The sequence below is a fragment of the Diabrotica virgifera genome, chromosome 9 (assembly GCF_917563875.1).
Source record: "Diabrotica virgifera virgifera chromosome 9, PGI_DIABVI_V3a".
Taxonomy (NCBI): Eukaryota; Metazoa; Arthropoda; class Insecta; order Coleoptera; family Chrysomelidae; genus Diabrotica; species Diabrotica virgifera.
This window is the reverse complement of record NC_065451.1, coordinates 92,559,344-92,585,199: the sequence shown is the minus strand read 5'-3', so window position 1 is coordinate 92,585,199 and position 25,856 is coordinate 92,559,344. Positions and strand designations below refer to the sequence as shown.

General features: G+C 33.7%; 1 protein-coding gene across 1 annotated transcript in view; it reads right to left on the bottom strand.

The window, feature by feature from the left end:
* LOC114332836 (histone-lysine N-methyltransferase PR-Set7-like) overlaps window positions 1–25,856 on the bottom strand; it is a 124,706-nt gene that overhangs the window by 25,924 nt on the left and 72,926 nt on the right. Inside the window, exon 2 of the mRNA XM_028282613.2 lies at window positions 22,248–22,422. Within this exon, the coding sequence (XP_028138414.2) occupies window positions 22,248–22,422 (175 nt within the window). The remainder of the gene's footprint in view (window positions 1–22,247; window positions 22,423–25,856) is intronic.

The window sequence follows — 25,856 nt, the reverse complement described above, 5'->3', positions numbered from 1 at the left end:
AGATACATCTCTGAAAGTGTAAATTCAGCGTTTTTTAGGCATATTTCAAATGCCTCATATTCGTTGCCAAAACTCAAAATCCAAATTTTATGTTACACGTTTTGAAGAGTACACTCTAGCAATGAAAATTCCATCGTGAATGGTCAATGGAGGTAATCAATTTTATTGATCTCATGAGAATCGTAAAAAATGACCAAAATCGCGCTACGTTTATTTATTTAACAACTTTATAGAAACTGACTATATTTACGAAAAAAAAACAAATATTGTATACGAAAGCTACACTCTTCACCTTTAAAACGCAGGTTAATTTTTGTCGATAGGTCACTCCTATCAAAAGATATCGAATTTTTGATGTCGAGTTGATAGAATTTTTCTAAATGACATTCAAAATCGCCTGTCGCTTCAAGCGTTGTTTATGGGAGAACGGTTCATTCTACATAAAAAGTGTTAATAAACATTTTTATTCAACATTATCTCAACTACATTTCTTGTTGGAAACATTTTTCTCTACGGCGTACAGATTTTTTGGTAAATCGATGTTTTCCCTTTCCGCCTCACTGCGAGGGAGTTATAGGGGGAAGCTCGAGAGGGGTGGCAAACTTTTTTGCATCTTTCTTGGGATCTCAAAAATATTCTCAGCAAAATTCAGCGTCTTCGTATGATTTTTATAGGTAAAATCTGTGACGACTGCATTATATCACTCCTTTTTTAATAATAAGATTAGATCGCTTGTCCTCCATTCTTCGGGCATATTATTGTGTATTATAATCCTGTTAATTAATGTTATGATCAATTTACCTGCAAGTTTTTTGTTCTTTATGTTTTCATGTGTTTTTTGTACTTCATGCTTGCTTATGTAAAGTTCTTCGTTTATGTTAATTTCTGGTGTTTGTGGTTCCAATGCCATTTGTTGCTAAAAATCGGCAAAATAACGCAAAATATGGAAGACATAATACGTTGTGAAATAAAAGAGATGAAGCTAGTAGAGGTGTGAAATTATCGTTAGAAACCAATAAATTTACATTATGTTGATAGTTTCCCACCTTTAGACGTATCAGAGTCAACAGGAGAATTTTATAAAATTCTCTCTCCTGTGGCACAGTGTCACAGGTGCAGTTGTCAAACCCCTCCGATACGTCTAAAGGTGAGAAACTATCAATATAATGTAAATTTAATAGGTTTCCGTTGATAATTTCCCATCTCTACCAGCTTCATCTCTTTTTATTTCACAACGTATTATGTTTTCCGTCTTTTGCGCTAGTTTTCCGGTTCTTAGTGCATTCATCAACGTCTTTATACAGTGATGAGCACGTTAATAACCGGCAAAATAACTCAAAAGATGAAAAACATAATCAGTTGTGAGATCAAAAGACATGAAACTAGTAGAGGTGTAAAATTATCGATAGGAACCTACAAATTTACATTACATAGTTTCCCACCTTTAGACTCTGTGATAGTTGTCATATTCCTCCGATACGTCTAATGGTGGGACACTATACAGGGTGTAACAAAAATACAGATCATAAATCACATCACATATTCTGGGACCAAAAATAGTTTGATTGAACCTGACTTACCTCAGTACAAATGTGCATATAAAAAAAAGTTACAACTCTTTGAAGTTACAAAATTAAAATCGATTTTTTCCAATATATCGAAAACTATTAGAGATTTTTTATTGAAAATGGACATGTGGCATTCTTATGGCAGTAGCATCTTAAGAAAAAATTATAGTTAAATTTGGACACCCCATAAAAATTTTATGGGGGTTTTGTTCCTTTAAACCCCCCCCCCCCAAACTTTTGTGTACGTTCCAATTAAATTATTATTGTAGTAACACTAGTTAAACACAATGTTTTTAAAACTTTTTTGGCTCTTAGTACTTTTTCGAAAAGTCAGTTTTTATCGAGATATTTTGAATATTTGTCAAATCCACCACATATTTTTGTATATGGTTAAGTACGATTATGGAGACTTGGTAATAATATGAAAATTTATGTATGATTTACATTTTTATTGTCCTTTTCATGAGCATTTTTCAGTGCGTAAGAAATGATAGGAAAAAGGGTAAGTCCGTGATAATACACATTTATGACATTTATTCTAACATGACATTTTAGTTAAATCTGACAGTTGTCACATTTTATTTTCAATCTGGAATAAAAACAAATCAAATATGTTTCTTGCATTTATAAAATGGTATTTTCTTTGATTTGTATAGTCTTATAAATTATACAGATTATATTTGTAATATTATTATCTAATTAAAAAAAAAAATTTTTTTTATTATGGCGCCATCTATCGACAACTAGAATAACTAGAATAAATGTTGTAAATGTCTGTAATCACGGACGTGCCTTTTTTTCTGTCACATACAATTTAATGCGTTAGAAAGAAATCGAAAAACTGTGACGTACTGAAAGATGATCGTGAGAAAAATAATAGGTATATTTTGAACCATATTAAAAAAGAAGCTACATCTCGATAAAAGGTGTCTTCTCGAAAAAATACAAAGAGGCAAAAAAGTTTTAAAAACACTGTGTTTAACTAGTGGTACCGCAGTAATATTTTAATTGGAACGTACACAAACATTTGGGGGGTTTAAAAGAACAAAACCCCCATAAAATTTTTATGTAAACATATTAAAAAATAAGCCTCAACTCGATAAAAACTGCCTTAATGAAAAAATACTAAGAGGCAAAAAAGTTTTAAGAATATTGAATTTAACTAATGGTACCACAATAATAATTTAATTCAGACGTACACAAAAGTTTGGGGGGGTTTAAGGGAACAAAACCCCCATAAAACTTTTATGGGGTGCACAAATTTTACTATAATTTTTCTTTAAGATGCTCCTGCCATAAGAATACCACATGTCCATTTTCAATAAAAAATCTCTAATAGTTTTCGATATATTCGAAAAAATCGATTTTCATTTTGTAACTTAAAAAGGCTGTAACTTTTTTTATGTGCATATTTGTACTAAGGTAAGTTAGATTTATTCGAACTATTTTTGGTCCCAGAATATGTGATTTAATTTATGACCTGTATTTTTGTTACACCCTGTATAATGTAATGTAAAATAGGTTCCTACCGACAATTTTACACCTCTAGTAATTTCACCTCTTTTTATTTTACAACGGATGATGTTTCCATCTTTTGCGTTATTTTTCTTTTTAATTATTCTTACAAGTACATGTGTGATGTAATTCTTCTTGCATGTGAATGAAAATTGGTTCATAAAGTGTCACAATCTCCTACCAACAAATAAAATAAAATTGTGTTATGAACGAAGAACAACCACTTTTTGGACAAACCTCGTATATAATGACTGCGGTCAATAACCTTGATTTCTCCCTGAATAATTTCACTTTAACATCGTTCCTGCCTTCTACAATATAAAGGATATGTCTCATTATACAATTCAATCAGTTGTCACACATGAACGTGACCTATCTCGATGTATGGATGTATTAACCTTCCTCCCGTCTATATAGGTAGATATACACTGCCGAGCAAAGAAATCGGGTCACTCGATGAATTATACACGTTTGATGTCTCGAATTTCCTAAACCTGTTGTCCTGTCCGATTTGAGTGATTTTTTTAGTATGTTATAGCCTTATTATTTAAAAATATGAAATATGAATGTAATAATATTGTTGCTAGACAGGTAAATGTCATTTTATACCGGGTGTTAACAATCATACTGTGTTTTTCCTTAAAGTTCGGAACACTCTGTGGAATATTATAGCATAGATAAAATATTGAAGTTAAAACTCAATTGTAGCCTTAGGCTTCCTTAACATTTTCTTTTTTAATTCATTTGCTTATGTTGGATCATAAAAAAGTTACGTACGTTAACAACTAGCCATGTTCTTCATCAATACAGGGTGTTTCTAAATAAGTGCGACAAACTTTAAGGGATAATTCTGCATGAAAAAATAATGACCGTTTGCTGTATAAACATTATGTCGACAAATGTTTCGTTTCCGAGATACGGGATGTTGAATTTTTTCTTACAAACTCACGGTTTATTTGTTGCTCTAAAACCGGTTGAGATATCGATACATTTTTGGCAAAGTAACGTAAGTGACATTTTTGGCGAAAATCATGTTTTTCCATTAAACTAACGCTATTAGTGTTTAGAAGGTACTGTCAAAGTGTAGTAAGCCTAGAATTACTTTAAACCTTTTTTTTTTAAAGACTAAGTTTTTCAACCTAATAAAAATATTTGTAAATTAAATATTTTTAAAAGATTTTTAATTGAAAAACTTTATTGGCCCATTTCCTGGTGACAACCTCCAAGGCTTCTACAATATGTAAGCACATGGATGCTGCAGTGAAGACTAAAGGGAAGGAATTCTACACTATGCAATTCACAACCCCCGTCTGCAGCATGGTAAAGTTCCAACGGAAAATGGACCTAGTTACTCTATAGGAGTAATACTAATATAAAAATAAAAATGTATACCATTTTTATTCATTCAATTGCGGTGCGAAACCAAAACTGTCTTAATTTTTACTCAGATCAGAGAGTGCAGCCAGCACTCTTATCGACGATTTCACCTCTTGTTAGAGGTTCATCAGAGACTGCATAGGCTGCTTTTCTCTGACCCAGGTAAAAATTTTCGACATCTCCATCTCCCACCGCAACTGACGAGATGGTAGTAGGTGCCTAGCGGCATCTGCTAAATAAAAGACTAAGTTTTTCAACCTAATAAAAATATTTGTAAATTAAATATTTTTAAAAGATTTTTAATTGAAAAACTTTATTGGCCCATTTCCTGGTGACAACCTCCAAGGCTTCTACAATATGCAAGCACATGGATGCTGCAGTGAAGACTAAAGGGAAGGAATTCTACACTATGCAATTCACAACCCCCGTCTGCAGCATGGTAAAGTTCTAACGGAAAATGGACCTAGTTACTCTATAGGAGTAATACTAATATAAAAATAAAAATGTATACCATTTTTATTCATTCAGTTGCGGTGCGAAACCAAAACTGTCTTAATTTTTACTCAGATCAGAGAGTGCAGCCAGCACTCTTATCGACGATTTCACCTCTTGTTAGAGGTTCATCAGAGACTGCATAGGCTGCTTTTCTCTGGCCCAGGTAAAAATTTTCGACATATCCATCTCCCACCGCAACTGACGAGATGGTAGTAGGTGCCTAGCGGCATCTGCTAAATAAAAGACTAAGTTTTTCAACCTAATAAAAATATTTGTAAATTAAATATTTTTAAAAATTTTTAATTGAAAAACTTTATTGGCCCATTTCCTGGTGACAACCTCCAAGGCTTCTACAATATGCAAGCACATGGATGCTGCAGTGAAGACTAAAGGGAAGGAATTCTACACTATGCAATTCACAACCCCCGTCTGCAGCATGGTAAAGTTCCAACGGAAAATGGACCTAGTTACTCTATAGGAGTAATACTAATATAAAAATAAAAATGTATACCATTTTTATTCATTCAGTTGCGGTGCGAAACCAAACTGTCTTAATTTTTACTCAGATCAGAGAGTGCAGCCAGCACTCTTATCGACGATTTCACCTCTTGTTAGAGGTTCATCAGAGACTGCATAGGCTGCTTTTCTCTGGCCCAGGTAAAAATTTTCGACATATCCATCTCCCACCGCAACTGACGAGATGGTAGTAGGTGCCTAACGGCATCTGCAGTCTCTGATGAACCTCTAACAAGAGGTGAAATCGTCGATAAGAGTGCTGGCTGCACTCTCTGATCTGAGTAAAAATTAAGACAGTTTTGGTTTCGCACCGCAACTGAATGATTAAAAATGGTATACATTTTTATTTTTATATTAGTATTACTCCTATAGAGTAACTAGGTCCATTTTCCGTTGGAACTTTACCATGCTGCAGACGGGGGTTGTGAATTGCATAGTGTATAATTCCTTCCCTTTAGTCTTCACTGCAGCATCCATGTGCTTGCATATTGTAGAAGCCTTGGAGGTTGTCACCAGGAAATGGGCCAATAAAGTTTTTCAATTAAAAATCTTTTAAAAATATTTAATTTACAAATATTTTTATTAGGTTGAAAAACTTAGTCTTTTATTTAGCAGATGCCGCTAGGCACCTACTACCATCTCGTCAGTTGCGGTGGGAGATGGATATGTCGAAAAATTTTACCTGGGCCAGAGAAAAGCAGCCTATGCAGTCTCTGATGAACCTCTAACAAGAGGTGAAATCGTCGATAAGAGTGCTGGCTGCACTCTCTGATCTGAGTAAAAATTAAGACAGTTTTGGTTTCGCACCGCAACTGAATGAATAAAAATGGTATACATTTTTATTTTTACTTTTTTTTTTAACTATTTTAAAAACGTATGTCCAGAATTTTTCTAATCATACCCGCAAAAGAAACGTAACTTTAGCACTATTTCCATAATAATAACGTAAGCAAACGTCGTTTACCGCCATAATAACGTAAGTACCGGTCGGTTTCTGTTACTTACGTCAGATTTTCGCAGTCAGTGTTTGGCTTACGACAGTGACAGATTCATGCTACAATCAACTAAATGATTGATTTTAGGTAAGTTATAACGAAAAACATGTTTTTGTAGTTATATTTAAAAAAACTCGAAAACCTTAACTAACATTATGAACCTGTAAAACTCCTTTTCATATTTAATTTTGTTTATTTATTACAAATTATTTTGACATAGCCTAAGAAAAAATTTGGTTGAATTGTTTGTTAAAAAATCTTTGTAAATTTTGATATGAAAATGTAAAATGTTTGTGAAAAAATAAGTTACAAATTGTAAAATTATCAATTTCAACTCTTGTATCAAGAAAACGGTTAGAAATAAAGAAATATTGCTTGCATGTTTCTATTCTGATTTGCATAGAATAGTGCAGTCACTGAAGGTTTTAACCTTCGATTTCGTTAAACCTTCATCGATTTTCATGAAAATTGGTGAGTAATTAGAAAATACCTCACGGAATAAAGGTGACAGGATGCAAATTTGCGCTTTTATCCTGGGGGTGGACCCCTTCTCGGGGGTGAAAATTATTTTATTAAAAACAATACCATAAGTCGATAGAGGGACAAATTCTAAGCCAAATTTGATATATAACGTTATTAAAATAAATTTGCTTTTTGAGTTATTAAATATCAAATATTTTATTTTTTCGTAAAAAAATGCCCGTTTTAAAGTTATTTTTCACGTATAACTCAAAAACTATAAGCTTTTACAAAATAGTTATTATTGACGAAATTATCAATCGTTAATATTGACGAAATCAAGATAATAAAAAAAAATAAATACACCCCTTACTTAAAGAACTAAACTAATGTTAATTCAAAGTGAGTGATGGGTAATTGAGTGTATATTATTTTCGACGAATACTCAAATCTAAGTATTCAAGCTTAAATAACGAGAAAACGATGCACTTTATCAAATATACCTGTTAAGCACTTGTCAAGGTACTTCAGAATATCTATCAAATGAGCTGGAGAAGAAGTTAATAGCTTCAAAATTAAGCAAGTTATGATGAAAATAAGAGAACTCTTTCGAATTTTTTAGGAAAAAGTGAAAAATAAAACATATCCCATTTTCACAAAAATTAAACATGTATAGTAATCCTTCCAAGAATTTCTTTATATTAGTATAAGTAATTATTCCAACAAGTTTAACCGGTTTAGAATGCATATTTTTGAAAATAAAAACTGTAATTTAAAAAAATCAGATTTTTTAAAATAATCGTAAGTTTCATTTTCTTTTGATAATAACTCTAAAAATACTCAATATATGTAAACAATGATATTATAACTAAATTTTAGTTTTTTCCGTGTCAAATATTTTACCTTTTTTACTTAATTAATTGTTGTAACGTTATTTTGTGTTTCTTTTATAATAAACGATTGTTTGTAATTCTTTCCAAATTACTTTGAGTGCTACAATTTCCCGCCAAAGTAACGTATGTGTGTGCTTACGTTACATTTTTTATCAAGACTCAAGATTTTAGAACCCGTAAAATAACTTAAGTATCAATTAACCGCTAAAACTATACAAAAACTTTAAAAAATATTTTTCTTTATTAAACTGTAGACCTCAAAAAACACCCTGGTAAATTTTGTATAATTTAAATAAGCTTAACCAGGTTAAATTAAAAACATGGTTTTTCTACAAAAACGTTTTTGGTGACTTACGTTACTATGCCAAAAAGGTATCGATATGCAAATGAAATGTCGTAGGTTTTAAGAGGTAATAATTGCGCATTTTTTGACATACAATTAAGAATTTTATATTCACCATTGGCGTGCATTTAAAATGTTTATACCCGTATGCACACCAATGGTGAATATAAAATTCTTATTTGTATGTCTAAAATTCGCAATAACTACCTCTTAAAACTTACCAAATTTCATTTGCATAACTCAACCGGTTTTAGAGCAACAAATAAACCGTGAGTTTGTAAGAAATAGTTCAACATGCCTTATCGCGGAAACGAAGCATTTGCGGACATATCTTTATAAAGCAAACGGTCATTATTTTTTCAAGCAGAATTATCCCTTAAAGTTTGTCGCACTTATTTAGAAACACCCTGTATTGATGGAGAACATGTCTAGTTGTTAAAGTACCTAGCTATTTTATTATCCAACATAAGCAAATGAATCAAAAAAGAAAATGTTACGAAAGCCTAAGGCTACAATTGAGTTTTAATATCAATATTTTATCTATGCTATAATATTCCACACAGTGTTTCGAACTTTAAGTAAAAAACACAGTATGGTTGTTACACCCGGTATAAAATGACATTTACCTGTCTAGCAACAATAATATTACATTGATATTCTTAAATAATAAGGCTATAACATACTGTTACACGACTTGACTTTTCAATGTCTAGTTTATGTTCTTTTTGGCACTAATGTTTAATTTTAGTTGACTTTATTTATTTTTAATAACTTACATCTAAACAAATGAAAAACACTGAATTTATATCCTTTATTTTACAAACTACGATATCTATTTTATTTATTACACTAAATCTAATAATTTATCTAATTACATATTCAAAAATATACCGCGCCCGTTACATATCAAACTACACCGCCGTTTTCAAATTCACAACTCAAACTCTAATTCCAAAAATGTCTATTTATATAGGTATGTACAATTAGTCTACTGATTTCCAGAAAAATCGAAAGGTAAATATTATTTAAAGAAGAATAAAAAAGGTTTATCGATGGCCTTCTAGAAACGCCGATTGTAAACAAAACAAGTTTCTTTTTGTCTCGCCTACAGAAGGGGTCAGACAGTTCGGCGGCAGAAGCTTCCGGAATGGCACCTATGTACGCCGTTGCTCCCGCCTGGCGGCGCTAGTGTAGTTGGAGGTCAAAGTTTTGACTATTCGTGAAGTTTGTATATGGTGTTTTTGATTACGATTTAATAAATAATAAATTATGGCCGAAATATACGGATCTTGGAGACTGTTTGTGCGTTGAAAAAACGAATTGAGAAGGGATGCGAGAGTTACTGGAAAAAGGAAACACTTATCGAATGATAAACTATATTAATCACCGTCTCAATGTTTAATTTCTATAGCTCAGAGGGTATTTATTTGGTATTGATTAACTCCCCACACGAGTCTGACAGCTGTGTATAATATGATATGTGCGATCTGCTTTACTATTTTTATCAATTTAAAATTCACAATTAAGTGCGCTCAGCATTAATTCTTGTGTTTATCTTATTTAAAAATGTGATATTTTCAAAATATGGCCGCCATGGCAGTTGCGCATATGGTGTAAATTTGGTTTAAGCATGGGTTGAGCGCAGTTGATTCTGCAATGTTGTCTTATTTAAAAAAAATATAATTCCTTCTGGAAATATAGAATGTGTTAATTTAATTAAGTATAATTATTTGGGTGTTTGTCTACGTGAAAGGCGACCTTAAATTTAAGGTAAAATTAGAAAAAATTAGGGTTAGGTTTGATCAGGTTATGTTTTAGTGACTAAAGAATATTTGAATGGTACTAGGTCACTTTAATTTTCAGTTATTAACTTGTTTATATTATTTTCGATTAGGTTAGGTTTGCTCAGGTTGTGTTTTAGTCATTTTAAAGCATATTTTAAAGATAATATGTTAAAATGTTCAGTTACATATTAACTTTTTTATATTATTTTCGATGACGCTAGGTTACGTTTGGTCAGGTTATGTTTTAGGTAGTCACTAAAAAATAATGAGAACTTGAGAATTATTTAAAATTAGTATTTCACATTTTTCTATATTATTACTTCAAATATAAATTTTTTTTACATGTTCACTCCATAAAAAGTGATTGTAGATGTGGCAACAGTGTGAATGTATATAAAATTGCATATCTTAATCCGTGCGTTTATAATAAATTTTTATTATTCTTTAGGGACGTTAGGGACGTTATTCTTTAGGGACGTTGTGCACTTTTTAGATCGGGAAAAAGTATTGAATTAGCGAACGTCATCGCGACCGTCATCGCTTCGGCGAAATACATTTTTAAAGTAAAAACTTCTTTTGGGGACGTTGTGCACTTTTTAGATGGGGAAGAATTATTGAATTAGCGACCGTCATCCCTTCGGCCAAATAAATTTTTGAAGTGAAAACTTCTTTAGGGATGTTGTGCACTTTTTGAATGGGAAAAAATTATTAAATTAGCGACCGTCATCACTTCGACGAAATAAATTTTTGAAGAGAAAACCTCTTGAGGGACGTTGTGCACTTTTTGGATGGAAAGAAGTATTAAATTAGCGACTGTCATCGCGATCGTCATCACTTCGACGAAATAAATATTTGAAGTGAAAACCTCTTGAGGGACGTTGTGCACTTTTTGGATGGGAAAAAGTAATAAATTAGCGACCGTCATCGCTTCGACGAAATAAACATTTGAAGTGAAAACTTCTTTAGGGACGTTGTGCTCTTTTTGGATGGAAAGAAGAATTAAATTAGCGACTGTCATCGCGATCGTCATCACTTCGACGAAATAAATATTTGAAGTGAAAACCTCTTGAGGGACGTTATGCACTTTTTGGATGAGGAAAAATTCTTAAATTAGCGACCGCCACCGCTTCGACGAAATAAATTTTAAAAGTGAAAACTTCTTTAGGGACGATGTGCACTTTTTGGGTGGGAAAAAGTAATAAATTGGCGAACGTCATCGCTTCGACGAAATAAATGTTTGAAGTAAAAATTTCTTTAGGGACGTTGTGCACTTTTTGGATAGGAAAAAGTATTAAATTAGCGACCGTCATCGCGACTGTCATCGCTTCGACGAAATAAATCTTTGAAGTGAAAACTTCTTGAAGGAAGTTGTGCACTTTTTGGATGGGGAAAAATATTAAATTAGTGAGCTTCATCGCTTTGACGAAATAAATTTTTGAAGCGAAAATTTCTTTAGGGACGTTGTACACTTCTTGGATGGGGGAAAAGTATTGAATTAGCGACCGTAATCGCGACCATCATCGCTTCGACGAAATAAATATTTGAAGTGAAAACTTCTTGAGGGACGTTGTGCATTTTTTGGATGGGAAAAAAGTATTAAATTAGCGACCATCATCGCTTCGACTAAATAAATATTTGAAGTGAAGACTTCTTGAGGGACGTTGTGCATTTTTTGGATGGGAAAAAAGTATTAAATTAGCGACCGTCATCGCTTCGACGAAATAAATATTTGAAGTGAAAACTTCTTGAAGGAAATTGTGCACTTTTTGGATGGGGAAAAATTTTAAATTAGCGAGCTTCATCGCTTCGACGAAATAAATTTTTGAAGTGAAAATTTCTTTAGGGACGTTGTGCACTTTTTGGATGGGAAGAAGTATTAAATTAGCGGCTGTCATTGCGACCATCATCGCTTCGACGAAATAAATTTTTGAAGTAAAAACTTCTTTAGGGACGTTGTGCATTTTTTGGATGGGAAAAAGTATTGAATTAGGGACCATCATCGCTTCGACTAAATAAATTTTTGAATTGAAAATTTCTTTAGGGACGTCGTGCACTTTTTGGATGGGAATTAGTATTAAATTAGCGGCCGTCATCGCTTCGTCGAAATAAATTTTTGAATTGAAAATTTCTTTAGGGACGTCGTGCACTTTTTGGATGGGAAAAAGTATTAAATTAGCGACCGTCATCGCTTCGACAAAATAAATTTTTGAATTGAAAATTTCTTTAGGGACGTTGTGCACTGTGCACTTCTTGGATGGGGAAAAGTATTGAATTTTCGACCGTCATCACTTCGCTGATATAAATTTTGTACGTATATAAATTATATGTATGTATACATAAATAGCATAGGGCATATGCATCGCATATATGATATAGGTACCTATAGCACTTCTTTTTGGATAAGAAAAAAGCATTGAGCTCGTAATTTATATATTATAAGAAGTTTTCACTTCTGTCGGTACTCCCACCAGTGCCTTCAATTTTTTATAACCTACAAAAATGTTTGATATAGTTTTTGTAGTTAAGTATTTTCTATGGGAAATAAGCCACAGTTTTACTAAAAAATGAATTTATTAACGTTTCGAAGCCCAAATCGGGTTTCGTTGTCAAAATACAAAATACTATTCTTAGTTTTTTCTATTTTTTCTATTTTTTTAGTTATATGCATAGTTTTTAAGGTATTCGCAAAATGTTTAAGGTATATAACCTTGCGAAAAGGTATTATGTTTCAATGAAAATGGTCAACTTTCAACCACGAACAACTCAAAAAGTATTGAGTTTTCAAAAAAAAATTATAGAACAGTTTTTGCTTAGAATTAGGTTATCTAGCGAATTCCGTAGTAATTTTAAACAAAAACTTTTCTACCCTTTAGAAGGGGGTGGGAACCATCCCCAAGATAAAAGCACACATCGGCATAGGGTAGACTTTGAATTAGGAGATAAGTAGAGGCTCTTGCCAAAATTTCATTAAAATCCATGCAGTAGGATAGAATTCGGAGGTAATATCCTATTCTTGCTCCCATTGACTGGCGTATCTTGAGAATTAATAACTTTATCGGTACGAATGAAGACTATATTATTTGCATAGAAAGTATTAAAGAATCTAAAAATTATGCTAAAATAGTTTCATCAGTGGCGTAGAATTTGGGAAGGGTCAACCATTCACTTTCCTCTGTCGTACGCCTCTGGTATTAACCACAAACGATTATTTAACATAATTTAGTAGGATGTACAGTACCTACACTTTCTGCCAAGTACCATACGGATATGTCAAATAGTTTTATAGTACCGGGCACACATAGTTCTTAAAGTTTTATATAAAGAATAAATTATTTAAAAAAAAAAGAATACTTTAAAATAATTTGACACATCCGTGTGATACTTGGTAGAAAGTGTAGGCACTGTACACCCTACTAAATTATGTTAAATAATCGTTTCTGGCTATTACCAGAGACGTACGACAGGGGCAAGTGAATGGTTGACCCTTCTCAAATTCTACGTCACTGATGAAACTGCTATTTTAGCATAATTTTTAAATTCTCCAATACCTTCTATGCAAATAATATACTCTTCATTCGTAACGATAAAGTCATTAGTTTTCGAGATATTTGAAGTTAAAAATGAAAAGGCACACTTATTTTGATTAATGTATTATGCTCCTTCGTTTTTAGCTTCAAATATCTCGAAAGCTAATGGCTTTATCGTTACGAATGAAGAGAATGTTTTTTACATAGAAAGTATTGGAGAATAAAAAAATTGCACTAAAATAGCAATTCCTCCAGTGGCGTAGAATTTGGGAAGGGTCAACCATTCACGTTCCCCCGTCGTACGCCTCTTGTAGTAGCCAGAAACGTTTGTTTAACATAAATTAGTATATTGTACAATACCAGCACCACTTACCAAATTTCGTGTTGTTGTCCCATGCCTGTCAGGAAATATTCAAAAATAAATAAAATAAAAGTTTAACTTTGACACCCTGTATTTCGGATATTATCAACTTTTGTACTAAGGTAAGTTAGCTTAAATCGACCTATTTTAAGCTCAGAAATCTAAGGTTAAGCTATGGTCCATTCTTTACCAAACACCCTATTAGGAAAGATTTTCCCAAAACACTCTTTGCTACAGGTATCTAACAAAAACTGCTTTTGATAAATTTGGTTATAACAACATGCAATAAGCAAAATATGCAAAAGATTCAACGTCATTTTTTACTTATAAACGATATAAACTTCTCCAAGAAATTAACACACCACCTTAAAAATGGGTCAGTTTTGATGTCTCGAATTTCCTAAACCTGTTGTACAATTTAAGTGATTTTTTAATAGGTTATAGCCTTATTCTTTAACAATGTCGCTGTAATAATATTGTTGCTAACCAGGTAAATTGTCATTGTATACCGGGTGTACCAATCAAACTGTGTTTTTTCCCAAAAGTTCGCAACACCCTGTGGAATATTCTCACGCAACTATAGCCTCAGGTTTTCTTAACACCTTGTTTTTTAATTCATTCGCTTATGTTGGATAATAAAAAAGTTAGGTACTTTAACAACTAACCATGTTTTTTATCTATACAGGGTGTTTCTAAATAAGTGCGACAAACTTTAAGGGATAATTCTGCATGAAAAAATAATGACCGTTTGCTTTATAAAGATATGTCCGCAAATGCTTCGTTTCCGAGATACGGCATGTTGAATTTTTTCTTACAAACTCACGGTTTATTTGTTGCTCTAAAACCGGTTGAGATATGCAAATGAAATTTGGTAGGTTTTAAGAGGTAGTTATTGCGCATTTTTTGACATACAATGAGAAATTAACAATTTGATAAAAACGTCAAATTATTAACAATCAAAAAGTTTCTGGTTTGTTGTGAAAATTAGTAGATTTATTATTTAAAATTTCAATTAAGTCCGCAAATTTTTTTTGCTGTTTGGTGGAAATGGAACAACAAGGAATTTGACCCGCCATAAGTGTGTTTAAGCAGTGACCTTAGAGCGAAGTTCTTAGCTACCATGTTATCGGCTCCTTGTATTGGTAACAATTTTTTGCTAATGCACGATAATGCAAGACGTCAAGTTGCAGGAACTGTAATCCAATATTTACAACAGTAAATCTTCTGACTTTGAATTGGCCACCGCATAATCCAGATCTTAACCCGATCGAAAATTTGTGGGACATAATTGACAGAAGACTACGATAGCGTTTGGCACCTCCTAGAACTAGAACCTTACAAGAGGTAGAAACAGTAGCTCTCGAGATTTGGAATGATAGTGATCAAGACCAAAAGCATACCTCATTTGTAATATAAACGCACTGTTGTATTTTCATTTAAATTTGAATTAACTTATTTACACGAGGAAGGCAAATAGTCCCAACTCTAGTTATTTTGCCTTTTATCGCGATAGAAAAGAGGTTTGCTTTAATGAGTGCAAAAACTGGAGCCTGGTAGTGTTCGTCAAAATCAATGGCTCGCAAGTGGTTCTACAATCAACAGCTCGTAAGTTGCCACTCAACCAACGGCTCGCTCGTTTGCCGGTGTAAAAGCCTAGCTGGTAAGGCTTTTTTTGTGTATGGACTTGGTGCAGTGTTAAATGCAGCTGAGGGCCCTCTTGAAGACCAAATGCAGGGATTGAATTGGTAAGTGGACCTCTTTGCGCCTCATTTAATTCATCGTTTTATTCTTTTTTGCTTAAGTTTAAGTTTTTAATTGAACCGGTGTCAGAACTCCTTTAGAAAACAAAGAATCAGCCCCTATTTGAGATCCTAACATCAAAGAACGCACATTTTGGTCACTTCGAACGTGGATATTGTTTTTTTGAGGTGTTTTGATAGTCGGTTTTTTAAAGAATTTAAACTTTATTGCTTTTATAATTAATTGTTCAATTATTGTTGGGGTGGCTTGTTTTTCCTCGCTTGTATACAAAATTGCTTGTTAACAATTAATTTTGAATAATATAATAAAATTTGCATTTTGAAATAACGCCCAAAAAACATTGCGTACAGTTTTTGCTTCTTTTCTTGTCTAGCAGGTAATGTCAATTGGTTGACCTTGAATGGTTTTCAGGTATTCAATACACCGAATTTTGTGAGTTTTCAAATTTTAAAGTCCTCGCCTTTACGGCAGCTTGATAAGGATTCTTGTTTTTTGATAAATTTATTAAGTTTAATTGTTTAGGTCATTAAACTTGTAAAATATTAGCTATTTGAATTTATTTATAGTTAAAATTGCGTTCTCTTTATGCCAGTGGCAGCTTGACCAGGGGATCGTTGATTATTTGTATTTTTAATTTTATCGTTGATTACGTTAAACAAATTTTTATTCTTCTTTTCTCCATAATGGCTGATAAATTGAAAAAATATACGTTTCAAAGGAGAATGGCAATGAACGATTTAGAAACGTTATTGCGTTTATCCAATTCTTCTCTTACAGAGGTTCATAAGCAGTCGCTTTTTCGTGTTCGGTACTCAGAGTTAGACGATGTTTTGGAGAGTTTTAATAAAAATCATCAAAACATCGTTACAAATCTTTTGAACTCTGAACCTACGGATGCTCAATTAGATTCTGAGGACATTATTCGTTCCCAATTTTTAAATGATTATTATCAGATCAAGGCTAATTTCGCGGATCTCTTTGAAAATGATGATAATAGTCAAAAAAATGAGCAAAATATCGCCGCTTCGAATGCAGTACAACCTCCTAGTAATGTTCGCTTGCCGCACTTAAAATTAGTTAAATTTTCCGGTGAGTTTACGTCAGCAATTACTTTTTTTGACTTGTTCGATGCGCTTGTGCACCGTAGACCTAACGTTGATGATACGGAAAAATTAACGTATTTGATTCAAAGTTTAGAAGGGCCTCCTTTAAGGTTAGCTAAATCCTTGCCTTTAGCTAGAGAAAATTATGTTAGGATTTATGATAAATTAAAAAATAGGTATTTAAATAAACGTTTGCGTGCAATGGCACATTGGTGCAAAATTGAAGAAGCTCCCGCAACTATGTTTAAGAATTCTGATAGTTATAGTAATTTGATTGATACCTTTTCGGAAAATTTATCAGCGTTAGAAAATTTAGGTTATAAAATTTCGGATTTTGTGTTAGCTTACAAAATTCTCACCAAGCTTGACGAGGAGACTCACCAACGTTTTGAATTATTACATGGGTCTAGTGAAATGCCTACGTTTATTCAATTATCTGATTTCCTAGAAAGTCAATGCATTTCGTTTGACTCATCCTTGTTGTCGCCTTGTTCTCCCAAGGATTCTAATAGAAAAAATAAATCGCCTTCTAAACACAATGCAAATAAAAATGGTTCTAAAGTCAATAATCGCTATAGTTTTTTTTCGAAGCCTAATGCGACGACTTGTTTGTTATGTTCTGCCGATCACCATTTAAAAGATTGTTCTTTATTTTTAAATAAATCTCCTTATGAACGGTACAACGCTTGTAAGAGAATGCGTCTTTGTTTTAAATGTTTAGAAAAACACGATTCTCGTAGTTGTAGTGTCACCTCTCGTTGTGGTCATTGTAATTCATCCCACCATAGTCTTTTACATTTTAAAAGTTCTGAAAGTGCCACTCACGGCGCTACTTTTGTTGCTGCCGCTCCGACTACTGCTTCTTCTGATGCTCAGGTTAATACTGGAACATTGAGCTCACATGCTGCATCATTAGGTAGTGTTACCTCAAAAAACTCGAGCGTTTTGTTAGCTACTGCTGTGGTAGAAATTATGGATGGTTGTGAATTGTATCAACCTGTTCGAGCTTTAATTGATGGGGGCAGCATGACCTCTTTTGTATCTCAGTCTTGTATTCGTCAGTTAGGTATTAGACATTCTTCTGCTACCTTATCGGTACAAGGTATTGGTGCTATAAAAAGTACAGTGGTTGGTCGAGTTGATCTTCAGATAAAACCTGTGGATAGAGTGGATCCTATTTTTAATTGTGAGACGTTTGTGTTGCCAAAAATTTGTGAGGACCTACCCGTTGTTAGTTTGGATGTTGGGCATTGGTCTTATATTGCTAATTTAAAGTTGGCAGATCCTCGGTTTCATCTATCTGGTAAGGTGGACTTATTGCTTGGAGCTGATATCTTTTCTCAGTTATTATTAGAAGGTAAAGTTCAAACTCCTAGAGGTATGCCTGATGCTCTTAATACCGTTTTTGGCTATGTCCTTATGGGTCCCTGTAGTTCGGTTCCTATGACATCTGCCACCTCATTGTTTTGTCACGTGGATCAAATGGTTTCGTTGGAGGAGTCTGTAAAGCAGTTTTGGAGTTTAGAAACTGTTCCTGAAGTAGAATGTTCAGCTCCTGAAGATATTCTTTGTGAGAAAAATTTTGTTGAGAATGTTTGTCGAGACGGCTCTCGTCGTTATACCGTTGCTCTACCTTTCAGGGAATTATCTCCTGTTTTTCCAGGAATGTTTGAGTTAGCTGTAAATCGTTTTCTTTCCTTAGAAAAAAGGCTTTTGAAAAATCCTAGTGTTTATCAGGAATATTGTACCTTTATGAAAGATTATTTGGATTTGCATCATACGGAGCTTGTGTCAGAAACTTCTCGTCCATTATCTTGTTACTATATTCCTCACCATGCTGTATTAAAACCTGATAGTTTGACTACCAAGTTGCGAGTTGTATTTAATGCTTCTGCTCGAATTGGAAATCAGAATTCTCTTAATCAGTGCTTGTTTACTGGAAAGAAACTACAACAAGATATTTTAACTATTTTATTGGGTTTTCGACTTCATAAATATGTCTTATCCACGGATATTAAGCAGATGTATAGGCAGATACGAGTTGAGAAAAGTCATTGTGATTATCAGAGGATTGTTTTTAGATTCTCTCCTGATGAAGAGTTACAGGAATTTCGGTTATTAACAGTTACTTATGGTGTATCATCAGCTCCTTTTCTTGCTTTAAGGACTTTGTTGCAGCTGAGTGAAGATGAAGGTAGAGAGTTTCCCCTTGCCGCTGAAGGTTTGCGTACGAGTACTTATGTTGACGATCTAGTGTGTGGTGGTGATACCTTAGAAATTGCGCTAGATCTTCGGAATGAGTTGATATCCTTGTTATCTCGAGGTCAGTTTGAATTGCGTAAGTGGTCGAGCAATGATATGCGATTATTAGAAGGTCTACCGGAGTCGCATATTGGTAAGAAACCTATTTCCTTTGATGATAATAGTTGTTCGTCACCTCTAAAAATCCTTGGACTTGTATGGAATGCACAGTTGGATTGTTTTTCTTTTGAAGTGACAGCTCTGGACAAATCTTGTACTAAGAGAAGTATGTTGTCTGAATTGGCCCGAGTGTTTGATCCTGTAGGGTTTCTAGCTCCCATGACTTTGTTCACGAAGCACCTTATCCAACGTTTATGGTTGTCCGGAATCGACTGGGATGACTCTCCTCCAGACTCAATTTGTAAAGTTTGGAACCAGTATAAGGAACAACTGTTATCCCTTGCACAGCTTGAAATACCTAGGTGCATGTTCGTGTCCAGGTATATTTGTTGTGAGGTACATGGGTTTTGTGACAGTAGTGAAAAGGGTTATGCCGCTGTTATTTATTTGCGTTTTGTTCTACCAGATGGTCAGGTTTGTGTCTTTTTTGTTTGGCGCGAAGTCAAAAGTGGCTCCCATAAGAACTGTAAGCATTCCACGTTTGGAGCTGTCCGCTGCAGTTCTACTATCTAAACTCATGCAGTTTGTAGTCAGAGTATTCGATCCTAAACTTAAAATCGCAAAATTTGTAGCTTGGTCCGATTCTCAGGTAGCTCTAAGTTGGATACAATCCTCTCCTCATCGTTGGAAAACTTTTGTTTCTAACCGGGTTTCATATATACAGGAACGCCTTTCTCCTAATAGTTGGTTTTATGTTCCTTCTGCTCAGAATCCCGCTGATTTGGCTTCCAGAGGTGTTTAACTGCTCTAATGTTGGAGCAATCTCATTGGTTTGCAGGTCCTGAGTTTTTGTATAACACCGATCCCATTCCAGACGCTTCCTGTTGCTTTTCTGAGTGTGCTGAAATGCTTGATGAGGAGCGTACGGTAACTTTGGCTTGTGTTAATGATGATAATTTTCTTGAGAATCTATTGAATGACATTTCCGATTTCTCGTTTATCCGACGAATTATAGCTTGGATCTTGAGGTTTGCTTGGAATTCAAAATTCCCAATGATAAGAGAGAAGGTCCCTTAAGTTCAAAGGAACTTTATGAGTCGTTGATTATGCTAGTTAAATATACTCAACATCGATATTTTGAAAGGGAGTTCGAGGGAAATGTTTTTTCCAAACCTTTGCGAAAGTTGTCCTGCTTTATCGATGATCAAGGAGTATTACGGGTTGGCAGTCGTCTTAGATATTTGTCTGTTTCGATTGATAAGAAATTTCCTTGCATCCTACCTCGCGAAAGTCCATTAACTTGCGAAAGTACTGTCATGCTGGGCTGCGTACAGTTAGTTTTTTGCTTGCCCAGTCATTTTGGATTTTGTCTCCTAAGCGTGCTATACGCTCGGTTTTGTCAAAATGTATACAGTGTTGGAGGCCCAATCCTAGAAATTACCAACCTCCAATGGGTAACTTACCCCTAGTTAGAATTTCCCAGGTTAAACCCTTCCTGAATTCAGGTGTGGATTTTGGTGGACCGTTTTATGTTGTGATGAATCGCTATCGAGGAGCTAAATCTTGTCTTGTCTTGAGGAGCTAAGTCCCAGATACAAAATTTATTATTAAAATAATAATAAATAAATCTGAAAACTTTTCTTGTTAAAACTTCTTTTTGGTACATCCTTAATGTCTGCCTTTTACAACTTATAAGAACAAGAGACGACGAATAAAGAACTTTTCACTTTTCTTTAAGAGATGTCGCTGCAGCGTCCCAAAAGTGGATTTTAAACTATTTTTGAAATTCCACATAAGTAGACAGTTTGGTTTCGTTTTGCTTCAGAGGTGTGCACGCAGCTCTACTGAGGAAGTTATAAGACAGAAACAGCTATCTTACGACTCTACGATTTACAATTGTGCATCGCCTCTGAATCGAAAGGAAACATAAACCGTCCTTTTCATGTCTATCTTTACTCAGATTTGAGTATTAGGAACTTTCTTTCGGACCGTTTTTCCTAGACGAATGAAAGCGGAATGTGACTGCATATTGTAGAGTCCTTTTCGCTTTCTTTATTCGTCTGTTCTTGTTTTTATAAATTGTAAAAGGCAGAGATTAAGGATGTACCAGAAAGAAGTTCCAACAAGAAAAGTTTCAGATTTTTTTCAGAGTTTTCAAATTTAAATAATTATTTATTATTATTTTAATAATAAATGTTGTATCTGGGAATTTTCGCTTTTCTTTGAGAGTTTGTAAGGTATTTTTGTTAATTTGTTACGGAATTATTGCAAAAATAGCAGCAAAGGAAGATTTTTTGAAGATTATTAAGGACTTTTTTAAAATGCACAAAAAAACTTGAATTTCGCATGAGAACAGGGACAATGTCACAAGTATTAAGCTATAAAAATTCCAAGAAGTTTCACTTAATAGTTATTGCAAGATTGAAATTATTGATCCCAGAAAGCTTTTATCTACAATATTATTATGCGTAAACTATTGGGTCTTCGTGAATTCTAAAAGAAGCAAATTGAAGAGAAAGTGTATCATCAAATTAAATAATTTAACTATTAAAAAGTTTATGCTAAATATTGTAAAATATTGGGACCGTGCAAGTTCGGAAGAGCGACACCTGGTTTCATAGCTCAGCGACATTTCTAGCACTTTTAATTATATTGGCCAATTATATTAGTCCTGGTTGCTGGATAATTGTCAAGGCCATAGCCCAAAAAAAGAATAAGAAGAAAAAGTAAGATTGAGCTTATGTTATTAAAAGGTAAACATTGTATGTCAATTCACTTTTCTCTTTGTATTAATTTGTGCTAATAAGTTGGAAACGAATAGAACTTAAACTGACATTTTTTTGTTGTATTTTTACAGTTTATAGCACAGCATTTGCGAAATCCCATTTTCTTTGCAGGCAGTAGGTATGAAATATACGTCAATTTGACAATGTCAATTGACAATACGCATTATTTATTTTAAGAAATATGCTATAAAGTTACAAGATTTCTCCGCTACTAGCGCACGATCGTTTCTCGTATCCCCTCCAAGTACTTGCACACAACGGATACAAAAGTACTGTGATTTTAAACTTATAAACATGTAAAATAACGCGTTAAACGCTCGTTAGCATGTGAACGGCCTCAAATAAAATGTATGAAGTTGTAAGCGCTTGTCATGTGAACGGTGTCTAAAAAAATATTTTCTACCTTTTCTTTGATTTTGGTACAGGTTCAGGAGGTTGAACAACTTTCTTTATATCATCTGAGCTCTCGGTTCGTAATTCGATTCTATGTGGAGTCGATGGTGAAGGGAGAATCTCTTGGCAGGTCATTTTCTGTCTTCTAGTTTGGACTATTGGTGTTGTGGGTTCAGTAGGTGTGGCTAAAATTAAAAAAGTATAATAGTAACTGTAACAAAAGGTGTATAATAAGTGTAATAAAACCTATCAAACAGACCCTAACGAAATTTAGCACGCATTTCAGTCGTATTATAAAGTTTTTCTAGGCGGAATATGAAGGCTGTAAATTAAGTTAAGGAGTCGAAAAAATTTAAAGGAAAGTCTATTTTGCACTTTTTCCCCAATTTTTGCTATTTTTTAAACAAAACATTAAGTTTTCAATTTCTAGCGACGAGTAGTCAAATATTATGTTGTAACGTTACAAACGTCACATCTTTGATATTTTATTTTTAAATAATTATTTTACTTTATTTTCTTTAATATTTCATTAACAATAATTTTCTTCTATTTGTTTTACCTGTTTTCTTCGTTAAAAACTCGTTGGCGCCCTTTTATTACCCTCTTTCGATATTTTTTTATAAACTGACGATTTATTTATTGCTTTAAAACCAGTTGAGATATGCAAATCAAATTTGGTGGGTTTTAAGACGTAGTTATTGCACATTTTTTGACATACAATTAAGAATTTTATATTCACCATTGGCGCGCAAACGGGTATTATGACCCATAATATTACGGTTTTAAAGCAATAAATAAATTGTCAGTTTGTAAAAAAATATTGAATATCCCGTATCTCGGAAACGAAGCGTTTGCGGACATACGATTATTAAGCAAACTGTCATTATTTTCATGTGTAAAATTACCCCTTAAAGTTTGCAGCACTTATTTCAAAAAAACCCTGTACTGATGACGAACATGGCCAGTTGTTAAAGTACCTAACTTTTTTATTATCCAACATAAGCGAATGAATCGAAAGACAAAATGTTAAGAAAACCTGAGGCTATAGTTAGGTTTTAATTTCAGTATTTTATAAGTGCTAGAATAGTCCACAAGGTGATGCGAACTTTGAGAAAAAACACAGTTTGATTCGTACACTCAGTATGCAATGACAGTTTGACTGTCTAGCAACAATATCATTACAGCGATATTGTCAATGAATAAGGCTATAACGTGGTAAAAAATCGCTTAAATCGAACAACAGGTTTAGGAATTTCGAAACTTCAAAAATGACCAAATTTTTAGTGGATCGATTTTTTTGCATTGCAGTGTATTTAATATATCTCTTTTCATCTAAAATCTAAATTATCATACTGAACGTACCCTGTATATTCTTACTCTGTAAGTATCTGTTTTTCAATACGGAACATGCCCGCCACTGCCTAGGTCGCAATGTCATGAAAGTGACACTTCATCCCTACTCGCTGACACAAAATCAAAATGGAAGGGAAAAATAAATCTATTTAAAGAGATGTTTCCTATTTTCTATCTATTTCCAGACTTTCATTCTCTTGGGGTGAGTTGTATATTCTAATTATTTTTTTTTGTAATTGCATTTCTACGTCTAACGGCTTTTTCTAAAAATTTTTATATCTAACCTCCTATGTCAAAAGCATGGTTTCTGATATTTTAGTTTTAAATATATCTTTTTAATTCACATATATGCACGTTTAGTAATCAAATTTTAACTATTCTCCTCATCTAAATTCCATTTAATTTATTCTTGTCATCTCCTACTCTTTGGATTAAAGAATGGCAGACTGGCACACTTTGGTTATTAACTTCTTGATTGTTGATATGTGTTTTACTCTTCTAGTTTTTGGGAACAAATCACTTTTCTCCCTACGGGAGACACCAGCATCCTCACCGGTGATGGAACTAGGGCGATACAACAACGATTGACCATGACATCCAGACTACAGCACCCCACATCTTCAGCTGCAGGGGCCTAGGGCCGAACATCTGCCCGGGTCTACAAGAAGTCAACAGCTGTACCATTCGACATCAAGAAGTTACCATCGAACCAGTACCACAAGCCATGCATAAGTATAATCTACAAATTGTTAGTTTTTGGCAAGAATTTGAATATATTTGTTAATGCACATAATAAGTCATATTTTTATTATATTTTTATGAACAATAAACATGATTAGTTAGAAATATTGTTTTGTTTGCTTTCATTCCAAACTTTCATAGTTCATTTCTAAGATTAGGTCAGAACACACACCTGAGTTACTGAGCTAAGCAAGGGTGTAGCGATGGCTATCTTGGATGATTGAGGTAATATTTTCGAATATTATTTCAATTAGCTGGGGTAGTGATCGCCTTATTTCGTTACAATGTGCAATTAAAAAAAAGTTGGAGCAATATATTTCCAGTTATAGTCGAAAATATGGGCGCAAAAAGCAAATTTTCGATTTTTTTATCCATCCAATGGCACTACAGCCCAAACAGGGCCTTGACCTCAAGCAAGCTTCTTCAATCATTTCGATTTACTGCTGTTCATGAAACCATGAACACGTTTTTAGGAAGTTTTTGGCATCCTCATCTACTTCGTCTTCCCATCTCTTTGTCTTCCCATCTCTTTTTTGGTCTTCCAACAGGTAATTTTCCTTGAATTCTTGCATTTGGCAGTTTTCTGGGGATTCTATTCTCATGTATGCAGACCACCCCTGCCCACCTTAGTCTCTGCAGTTTAGTGTATTGTGCTGGTGTTAGTTCGCTATATTGTTTGTATATTTCTTATTGATACGTAATTAGCTAGTTGCTATTTTCACTTATTGGGCCCAGTATCCTACGTAATATTTTTCTTTCAACCACGTCTAATGCATTGGCAGATTTCTGTGTTATAACGTTCTAGTGTTTGTTTTTTAACCAAGAGGAGTGATTCAAATTTACCGCGCCGTAATGCTTGTTTCTAATTGGTCCAACCGCAGGCAAGTTTACTTCACTGTTATTAAATTTTGACACTAATGACATTTATGAAATTTTGGCACTTCTGTCATTTTAGAGGTTAATAATAGGTTTGTTCCAACACGACCAAGAACCGTCAGATTACCGTTTCGTTACTAGATAATTAACGTTCCATGGGAACGAAATAATACGTTCTATGGTACTGCGCAGAACGGTGATCGTCGTTACGGTTTCTGGACAGTCCAAAAGTTCATGTTGGAACAAACTATAAGTATATCGGTGATTTATTGTGTTTTCTACATTATTCCTTTAATTTTTAGATTTTTAGTCCACTTTTATATTAAAACGGGCAGATTGCAATTGCGCGCAGCGGTCAGGGTTCTCAACAGGGTGTCTAAGCCAATGGTGCAATTGCGCGCAAAGTCGTAATGCCGTATTCGCGCATAGTGTTTCTTTTATAATTAATATTTATTGTATTAAATAATGTACATATACTCTGGGCTAATAAGCAAAATACAAGGAAAAGTTATTTACCAGCAATTTTATTGCTGGAATCGAATCTTATTATTGTATGTATTAATAATATAGATATGCAAAGTCAGCAGATAGTGTGCTACGTTTTTTATAAACGAAATGGCGCCCGAAAATCGTGTTTTTTTCAATTTTT